The sequence below is a fragment of the Leuresthes tenuis genome, unplaced genomic scaffold (assembly GCF_036924035.1).
Source record: "Leuresthes tenuis unplaced genomic scaffold, fLeuTen1.0.hap1 SCAF_11, whole genome shotgun sequence".
In the NCBI taxonomy this organism is placed as follows: domain Eukaryota; kingdom Metazoa; phylum Chordata; class Actinopteri; order Atheriniformes; family Atherinopsidae; genus Leuresthes; species Leuresthes tenuis.
The window spans coordinates 130,812-140,811 of record NW_027325365.1 but is presented as its reverse complement, the minus strand read 5'-3'; the positions used below and the strand labels follow the sequence as shown (position 1 = coordinate 140,811).

Sequence of the window (10,000 nt, the reverse complement as noted above, 5' to 3'; positions counted from 1 at the left end):
GATGACCTCCTGCTCGCTCTGACGCAGCATCGATGAGTTCAGTCTGTTCTGGTCAGCAGGACGCTCAGGCACAGGTTCATCAGACGGGGGTTGGGTTTCAGCTGATTCAGGGTGTGACAGCAGTCAGGAAACGCTGCTGAATCAGATTCAGGTGAAACGCTTCCCTCTTAGAGCAGAGCTGGCAGCTGACCTCAGGTCAGTCCCAGCTGTTAAAGCAGCTTTTTACCACACATTCATCGTTTAATGACCACGACAGATGATTGATTCGGACTTTGTCTTCATTCTCAGTGTCACAGATGAGTTTATAATAATATGAATCATTTGCGATAAAAACTGGGGTGACCTCGGTGTGACCCCAGTTTGAAACCTCAGATGAAGGCTGGACAGCAGCCACACACAGGTGTGTTTGTTGATCAGGTGTGTGTCTCCAACAGGTCCTCTGCACCGCTGTCTCTGAGCAGACACTCCTGAAAACGGTCACTCAGATTTTCTTGGAGGCGGAGTCAGCTCGCCTCAACGACTCCGACGGCTGGCAGCACCATCAGCAGCTGCCGGGTCGCAGCGGCGCCTCAGGTCAGGACTCCTCTGTTCTCTGCCTGTAGATCTGATCCATGCTGCAGGTAAGATCCAGACAAGATCAGGTCCCTGTGGTCTGGATCTGGTCTGGACTCTGCCAGGTTTGTCCCTCTGGTTCAGAGATGAAACTGGACCGCCTGCTCCGGCTCTGTGTAACTGCCGCACACTTCCTGTGAGTTGTTGAGGTAACTCTTCTGTCTGTTCTTCAGATCCCAGTGTGTATGATGAGATCATGCAGCCCGTCCTTCACTCTGGTTTCCTGTACAAGTCTGGTTCTGCCAACAGAGGAACACTGTCCAGGAAAACCCGAGAAGGTGGGAAGAGGGATGTCAGGACTCTGTCCTTACTATGACCGGAAGAATAAAAACAAACCACTGCTGTAATCTGCCCACATAGCAGTGCAGCTAATGTTGAAAAGCTTCCACAGAAAAGTCCTGATCCAGTCCTCATTTCTTCCCTGAAACCTTTAAAGTGTCCTGATCAACAGTTCTGCAGCTTTCTGAAGCTCTTTCACAGTTTTTCTGCTTTTTCCCTCATCTTCAGTCCTTGTTCCTGAGCTTTTTCAGAGTTTTTTCTTTGTTGGAGGACAAAAGAAGAAGTGTCAGGCCTAAAAAACTATCTCCAGCAGATGAACAGGATCTGAAAGTGATGTCCTTAAGAAAGAGGAAAAAATCCAGCTGTGACCTGACAGGACCTGAGAGATGCATCTGGACCTTCAGCTGATCCATCTACTGTTGGCCCAAGCCTCATCAGAAATGGTCTCCATGGAAGGGTGGCTGTCAAGAAGCCGTTCTTAAGGAAGGGAAACAGGGAGAAAAGGCTGAGCTGTGCCAAATGACACAAGAAGTGGACTGAAAATCAGTGGCAACAGGTCTTATGGAGGGATGAATCCTCCCCAGAGCCCGGACCTCAACATTATTGAAGCAGTGTGGGATCATCTGACAGAGAACGGAACAAAAGGCAGCCCACATCCAAAGAAGAGCTTTGGGATGTCCTTCAAGAAGCCTGGAGAACTATTCCTGAAGACTCCTTAAAGAAATGACAGAAAGCTTGTCTCAGAGGGTTCAGGCTGTGTTGGAGAATAAAGGAGCTCAGACCAGAGATTCACTTTAAAGCTGCTGAGAACTGAGAAAAACTCTGTTTCTGCCTCAGATTCTGGGTTTATGTTCATGTTTGATCATGTTTCAGTGAATCTCTGCAGCTGCTTCCTGTTTTTATATAAATTATAATCTATGTGGACAGACTCTAATCTTTAGTTTAACCACCTTAAGTTTTAATTTTGTCACATTTTCACCGGCTTCATTTTGATAAGATTATGTAACGTCACAGCGTTCAGTTCAGTTGTCTTTCTTTAGCATCTCATACTGATGATGAACAGTCGGACCACTGTGGAACGATTCCTCCAGAACATCCCAGAGATCCTCAGGTTTGACTCTGGGGGAAATCTGATGCTCCCTGAACCTCTCTGGGAGTCCAGACAATAAAATAATCCACTGATGTGACCTGATCCACTGTTCAACTCCGAGTTAAATCCAGGTTTTGGCTGGCTTTGGTCAAGAGGACTGGATCAGAACCACCATGCAGAACTGTAAATTTCTCTGAATATGTTGACGGTTTCCTTCACTCTGAGGGACCGTCAGAGGTCAGCTGCAGTTCTAAGAGTGGCCTGATGGTGGCGGTGGATATGTTCAGAACCATGATGGACCTGCTCATGGGTTTACTTCAGAACTTTTTCTGTCAGGTTGGAGGGTTTTAAAGGCAGCCAGAACCTGAACCCCTCCTTTTCTCTCGTTTTCAGACTTCCAGAAGTTCTGGTGCTCAGTGGATCAGTCCCTGGTTCTGTACGAGTCGGACCGCTCAGCTGAGCCCTGCATGCAGATCAGTGTTAAAGACATCGTGTGTCTGGGAGTCAGTCGACCCGACGCCTCCAACAACAACAACGGATTCATCGACAGGTTCTGCCTCTACGACTTCAGCCCGATAACGGCTGGCTCTGGTGTTGGTTCTGTAACCGACTGTCCTTCTCTGTCTGTCTGTCAGGTTTCGGTACACCTTCGAGTTGTATCTGACCTCAGAGAAACTTTATCAGTTTGGGTTGGAGACCGCCGATGCTCTGCACAGCTGGACCAAAGCCATCGGAAAGGTCTGAACCCGACTCGTCCCGGTTCTGGTTAACTCTAACCCATGTAACTTCACAGAGTCTAGAACAGCTTGACCCAAATGTTACTCAATCCGCTATGATCCCCCTGACATTCAGGAGGTTCTGTTTGAAACATTCTGACATTTTCTTTCAATGTTCTGACTTTATTTTCTTATATTTTCAACCATTTTATAGATTTCAAACCTTCTTGTTAGAAAGCATTTTCCGACTGTAAATGTGTTCTGACCCATTGGAGCAGCTTTGTTCTGTAGATATTGATGAATGATTGATTTCTGCCTGAAAGTGTCAGAGTTCTATGTGTAATGCTTGATTTATATTTGAAATATTGAAACTTGTTCAGTTGAAATGAACAGTCATGAATGGGTCAGAACTTCTCGTTGAAGCTTTATTTATCAAAGAGCTGTCCTGTCCTGATCCAACATTAACCGCCATGTCGTTGGTCTCAGGCTGCGACGCCACTCAGCTGTCACTGCCTGCTGATCCGGGAGTTTGAGCGGGTCGGACTCCTGCTGTACCGAGCCATGTTGGACCCTCAGCAGTGGAAAGAGGCGTACTTCGTCCTGCAAAAGTCCAACCTCTTCATCTGCCCACGAACCGACGGAGCAGCCGAGGACATCATCAATCTGAACCGACTGCAGGAACTAAGTCAGTGTCCGGGTCCCGGTTCTGGTCGTGTCTGCTGAATCAAACTGATTCCGTTTATCTGTTTGTTTTGCAGGCATCACCTCAGAGGGCGAGAACCACGAGAAGAAAGACATCCTGGTCCTGGTGGAGAAGGGAAGGTGAGTTCTTCTGCTTCTACTTTGTGAGCTCATGCTCCACAGATGCTGACCATCTTCATCATGTGGCCCCTCAGGACTCTCCACCTGCAGGGAGTTGGGCGGTCCGATTTCTCTCTGTGGTACTCGGACATCCAGCGGGCGGCCGGTGGGAAAGGAAACACTCTGAGGGAGCAGCAGATGAGCAGAAATGATATCCCCATCATCGTGGACAGCTGCATCGCTTTCATCACGCAGTACGGTGAGCAGGTGCAGAGGGCGGGGACCTCTGCCGCAGCTCAGTCCCACTTCAGACGCCACTCTATGGTTATTGGTGCCCGGACCCTTTCCCTCTAAGGTCTCTAAGTGAAAACACACCTCAGAGATTATCTGAAGCAAACAAGAGTCACATCAGGACCACAGCTTTCAGAATTACTGCTTTTTTTTATTTGTTAGTTTCTAAAATTCCCTTTTCAGTTTCTGCCTGAAGTTCCCGGAGCTTTAAATGTACTGGAACTTTGTAGGAGCTGCATGTTTGTTCCACCGCGATGACCAGAAACAATCCAAAATTATGACGCCTCTATCCAAAGTCTTAAGTCACACCTCTTTGGATTCTGTCTCTGCTGGACCTAAAAATGTTTCCTCAACTGGATCTTTTGGGGAGTCTCACACAGCAAAACCCCAAAGTACGTAATAAAAATGGCTTTAGTTGGGAGTCACTACATTTGAGAGTTCCTGGTACTTTAGACTGCAGTGGAAACGCAGACAACTACAACCTAAGTAATGTTTTTAGTCCTCTGAAAGGTTCCCAGGGGCTGAAAGCCCTAAAAACTAAGAGCAAGGTAAAACTAAGGTGTGTTTCCTCTCAGGATGCAGGGTTTGAACTCAGTTCCAGGTGAGTTTTCTGATCTTTAAACCAGTGACAGCAGACTGGTTTGTTTTGTTTTTGCTGAATGAAATAATCTTGAAATCATGTTTTCGGTTGGGGTTTAACAACATGTACGATGCCAGGAGAAAGACTCACCTGGACTTTCCTTCTCATGCAGCTCCCGGTTCTGGTTTTCTGCAGGTTTGGGCCATGAGGGGATCTACAGGAAGAACGGCGCCAAATCCAGGATCAGACTGCTGATGGAGGAGTTCCGTAAAGACGCTCGAAACGTCAAACTGCGAATCGGAGACCACTTCATCGAGGACGTGACCGATGTTCTGAAGAGGTTTTTCAGAGAGATCGACGACCCCATCTTCATGGCCGAGCTGCACCCGCTGTGGCAGGCGGCTGCCAGTGAGTCCTCTGGTTCAGAGCAGAACCTTTGCTGTCAGGGTTCAGGTCCAGACTTCAGTCCCTGTAGGAGGTTCTGTACTTTTATGCTTCATTAGATCGCAGACAGGCAGCGAAAAGCTGAGCCAGAACTCAGCTGAAGAGCTTTCAGACATATGGGAACATCATGAGGTCCGACTAGGACCGCAGTTCTCTTCTCTAAGCTCTGATGTTGGCACTGCTGTAGATAATGTGGGTTTGTGCTGCCCGTAAGCTGGAGTCAGGCGTACCTTCACCAGGTGTCATCGTGTCTCTGAGACGTTCGTCATGTTCATGCAGGTGAAAATTAGCACAATGTTTCCGTTCTGTTCAGAAATCCTTCAGAGGTGTCTGAGGTTGGACCGCTACAAAGAAATCATCCGGAGTCTTCCCCGAGTGAACCGGATGACTCTGGCTGCGCTCATCGGCCACCTGTACAGGTGAGCTGCCTCCACAGCAGCAGCAGGAGCGGCGCCAGGAGCTGCAGCTCAACAGTAACTCCTGTTGTCTTTGCCAGGGTCCAGAAGTGTGCCGGCCTGAACCAGATGTGCACCAAGAACCTGTCGCTGCTGTTCGCTCCGAGCCTGTTCCAGACGGATGGGAAAGGTGAGCACGAAGTGAAGATCGTGGAGGACCTGATAGACAACTACCTGTACGTCTTTGAGGTGAGAGTCCGTCTCAGAGCGCCCATCAGATGCATCTCTACAAACCGAACTACTGCTCACCTGTGAAAGTGTTTCAGATCGACGAGGAGCAGCAGACTCAGATCGAGCTGGAAATCAGCCTCATCACCACCTGGAAGGACACGAAGGTAGAAGAGCAGCTGGGGCCAGGCTTAAAAGCTCATTCCAAATCCAAACCTAAAAGATAATAATGCATAACAGGTTCCTGAGGCCAGCCTCAGACAGATGATGCAGAATCATCTGTCATCACCGTGATTACATCATCATCAGCGTAACTGATGGTTTACGTGAGGTCATCCTCCTGTCGGTTCTAAAAACTAAAAATCAGATACCGAATGTTCAGAATCAATTTTCCTTAAACAAGAATCACCGGGCCTCTTTTTCTTTATCAGTCAGGATAAGAACTGATTATATTCAGACACCACCTTACACCCCCAGTGTGTTCGGATGCTCTGAAGTCATAGGAGCAGGAAAGCCAGGACCTCGTTAACCTGTTAGTGCTGTAAGAAGTTGGTTTGGTCAGAGTTATGTGGGACTGTGGTCAATGGGCAGAAATCCACCCAAGGGCAGGTAAACTGTGATGGAAACACCTGATTCTGCTGGTTGTTGACTGGAGTCTCTGTATGCAGCGGTCTCAGGCCGGTGATCTGATCATCGAGGTCTACCTGGAGATGAAGATCCCCGACTGCTGCATCACCCTGAAGGTATGTCTGGCCACCATCTCTTGTACCGCTCAGGTGAGACTCAGGTGTGACCCCTGTGGTCTCCAACCCTGCAGGTGTCTCCCACCATGTGTGCCGAGGAGCTGACCAATCAGGTTCTGTACCTGAGGAACGTACCGGCCGGAGACAAAGATGTCTGGATGACGTTTGAGGCCATCGAGGATGGGCAGCTGGGTGAGCGTGCGCCGCCACACCTGTACACCTGTGTCTGATGCACCTGATACTGGACTGCTCATATCTGATGGTTTGTTGTCTCAGAGCGTCCATTACACCCCAAAGAGAAGGTCCTGGAGCAGGCTCTGCAGTGGTGTAAAATGGCTGATCCAAGCTCGGCCTACCTGGTGGTGAAGAGGGTTCCCAAAGGAGAGGGCATCACAATCCTCACCTGTAGGTCACACACATGAACACACGGCTACAGTCATGTGATCAACGTTCTTCTACAGCCAGTCATTTCTGACACACTTCTCCAAAGTAAGGTCATGAGTCAACTTCACTAGGTGAAGGCGAACCTGGAAGCTGTCGGGAGAACAGATTCCTGGACTCGTTTGGTTTGACTCAGGACGAAGCCTCTCAACACTTGCCTCCAAAGTTAGTGGAATCAAAAGGATCAAAGTCAAAAGGTGTCACATAGGTCCTGTGGAGGCGAAGGAAGGACCTGGATGCAGATATTCCAAAAGAAAAGTCTTGATTTATTCCAAACAAAGCCGGAATACAAACATCTGAATCCTGACTGATTATTTCTGTGTAAATGAGACATCTTGTAGTGTCTTCTTCAAAGCTGCAGTCAGAACTGTCCATTTAAGAGTTCAGGTAGAACAGATACAGAAGAGTGAGGTTAGTATGAGTTGGAATCAGTATAGAAATAACTGAGTGAAGCCAGAATACAGTGAGAGGGAAACAGGAAGTGTTGGTGGAGTCTGTGGTGTCCATCGGTCCTTAACATCACTCTTACTGCACAAATCTCTGTTTCAAATCCATTTCAAACATGTCTGAGAATCATTAAACCTGTAAAACTTCAGACAGGGGGGGGGGGCATCCTGTCATAATTTCTTTGACCCTGTGAAAAACATCTTGGGGTTAAAGTCAGATGGAGGAAAACTGCTTCAAGACTCAGCAAAAGACGAGCACTGAAACATCTGTGATGTGGGTCTGAAGCTCCAGATGTTGAATAAATCTTCTCCAGAAACAGCTGCAGATGCTTCATCTGATCATGTTGTTACTGGAAGTTTTCTCATATATCAGAGATAATATAGAATATTTCTTTATTATCAGAGTTTGGAAGTGAAAAATAAAGATAAATAAAGTGCTGCCACTCATCCTCCTGTCCTCTTATTTATGAATCACAGTTAGAACGGATGAAATTAATAATGAATGGAAATAATGGAGCTTCACTATAAAAGCTGCAGTTGCAAGGAATTGTGGGACAGAATGAGCTCCTTTCTCTCATAGAGGAAGGTCAGGTGTTTCCTAAAGGAGATCGTTAAGGAATTCACTCAATTATAGGAAGGTTCTGAAACCGGAGCCGGCCCAACATCATATTATCTCCGGCTCTCTGACATGAGTCCATAGCTCAGCTCTTTCTCTGAGGTCCTTCTGTTACTGTGGCCTCCACCTGCTCCTCGTCTGTTTGCTATCTCCTCACTCCTCGGATATCAGTCCTGGATAAGGCTGCCTGTAGATAACTTGTTTCAAATCATTCAGATCATTTGAAATCAGAGTTTTTGTTTCAGGCCTGAGAGAGCTCTTAGATCCTGGCAGGATGACACGAAACGGTCCAACAGCAAAGACCGGTTCAAAGGTTTAATCAGACAGACTCAGGAAGTTCAGCTGAAAGCAAACCTAATTACTATAGGGTTAATCTGAAGGAGTGACGATGGGAGACTACTGTGACTGATAGATGATGAACATCTGGGACACCTGAGCCGGAGTTCTCATCTGTTCATATCTGTCTCTTTTAGCCTATAAGAGTGAGATCATGAAGATTGGTCTGTTGAGGTGTCGGGAGGAGCCTCCGAAGCTTCTTCAGGGGACCAGATTCCAGGAGAGAACGTTCCAGATCCGAGACCACAAACTGCTGCTGCTCAAAGACAAGAAGGTAAGCAGGGCTCCAGTTGGAACCAGTACAATCAGTCTCATCCTGTGGTTCTGACCGGTCCATGTCTCTGTTCAGAGCATCAAAGCTGAGAAGGAGTGGTCTCTGAAGTTCATGAAGATCTACATCGGCATCCGCAGGAAGCTGAAAGCTCCCAGCAGGTAACAGCAGGGCTGTTTCATACCTGATGTCAGCGCTTCACTACAACATATCTCATACATAGGCAGAACCTTCCTGGTCCTGGTTCTGATGGAGGTTAAGTGTCTTGAGATGACATTTGTTGTGATTTGGCGCTGAATAAATAAACTGAATTAAGTTGAAGTGCAGCAGAGAGGAAAGTGTGTTAGAAACCTTCAGAGGTCTCCATCAGTGGGTTGGGCTGTTGTTTTGTAGCTTAGCAACAACTTAGCTGATGATGTCACACACAGTCTCAGCAGGTAACTCGGGGGGGGGGGGGGGGGGGGGGGGGGGGGGGTCTCACATTTCCCAGGAAGAAATGAAATGTTCCAAAGAAAGAAATGTTTTAAACTTCCTCCTCCTTTTTGTCCATTTTGTTCTTGCTTTGCATACTAGATGTCTCCTCTTCAACTCATGGGGTTATTCCAGCCATTTCTTGGGCTTTGGAAGGCTGAGTTAGCTGCTCCAACGGGTTAACAACATTCCTGTTGCCGTGGTTACACATGATAAAAGATGTTCCAAATCAGCTCAGAAACATGTTTCTGTGTTTTCACAGAAAAAAGTTAGTAGAAAATCTGAAAAAGATGCAAAGAAAGGCTGCAGGCTGTTCTGGTAGCAGCATGGTTGCTTTACAGCAGGGACAGAATGTAGCTACAGATAGGAAAGATACCTAAATCAGTCTAGCCCTAATACAAGACCATTGTCCTGGTTTTAACAATATTACGAAGGTGAAAGAAGGCAGTCCTAGAAACCAGTTTTATATGCGAGTCAAATGATAAATTCTGGTAAAATAACTCCAAGGTTCCTGACTGTAGTACAAGAAGCCAAGAAAATACCATCTAAAGTAATTATATAACTTTCTCCCTGAAGTGCTCAGGTCCAAAGAGAATGAATTCAGTTTGTCTGAATTGTCTTGAGTGGCAGTTCTGTTGATGGGGGGGGGTTCTGCCCCTTACTGCTTCTTGTGTTGTTTATCTTGTAACGAAGCTTCTGGAGGATCACAGCAGCTTAATGGTCTCTGGGATGGTCCCTGTAGGTATTTAGAGCTGCATTCTTAGCCTTGGCAAAGGGCCACGCCAGGTTATTCATCATCTTGCATCTCAGGGCAGCTTCCCTAGTGTTAAGGTTATCAGGGCTTTCTAATGGGGCTGCGTTCGAGTTATCGAATGGTGGGATTGATGATGTAACCCCCCTGACCTGTCGCGCTGGAACTGCCGTTACATCTCTAGTTGTGATGGCAGATTCTGTTTCTGAACACTAGAACTCTGGGTCAGAGGATGTTTCAAAGTTAGATGTCTGGAAGTATCCATCGGTCCCACATCCTCTGCTTGTATCCCCTCTCACTGGCATTGCTGGAATGGTAGCATTCCAACTATGTGAGATTGTCCACTTTATCCCATGAATGTCTTGTTCCAGTAACAGAGCCTGAAGTAGGCCTCGTCACTTTGGGCCGTGGTTACTGGAGCTAGGACCTTGTTGGGTAGTTTGTTGGTTCATTAGTTGGTTGTTTTGTCCAAAATGACCATACAAGTCG

General features: G+C 47.1%; 1 protein-coding gene across 2 annotated transcripts in view; it reads left to right on the top strand.

The window, feature by feature from the left end:
- arap3 (ArfGAP with RhoGAP domain, ankyrin repeat and PH domain 3) overlaps positions 1-10,000 on the top strand; it is a 57,032-nt gene that overhangs the window by 38,345 nt on the left and 8,687 nt on the right. For both annotated transcript variants that reach the window (XM_072395109.1, XM_072395108.1), the window contains 16 exons: positions 435-573; positions 786-890; positions 2,375-2,531; positions 2,617-2,719; positions 3,184-3,382; positions 3,456-3,519; positions 3,594-3,757; positions 4,565-4,777; positions 5,127-5,232; positions 5,310-5,457; positions 5,535-5,603; positions 6,105-6,179; positions 6,254-6,371; positions 6,456-6,584; positions 8,156-8,292; positions 8,368-8,450. In XM_072395109.1, coding sequence (XP_072251210.1) covers positions 435-573; positions 786-890; positions 2,375-2,531; positions 2,617-2,719; positions 3,184-3,382; positions 3,456-3,519; positions 3,594-3,757; positions 4,565-4,777; positions 5,127-5,232; positions 5,310-5,457; positions 5,535-5,603; positions 6,105-6,179; positions 6,254-6,371; positions 6,456-6,584; positions 8,156-8,292; positions 8,368-8,450 — 2,009 coding nt within the window. The remainder of the gene's footprint in view (positions 1-434; positions 574-785; positions 891-2,374; positions 2,532-2,616; positions 2,720-3,183; positions 3,383-3,455; positions 3,520-3,593; positions 3,758-4,564; positions 4,778-5,126; positions 5,233-5,309; positions 5,458-5,534; positions 5,604-6,104; positions 6,180-6,253; positions 6,372-6,455; positions 6,585-8,155; positions 8,293-8,367; positions 8,451-10,000) is intronic.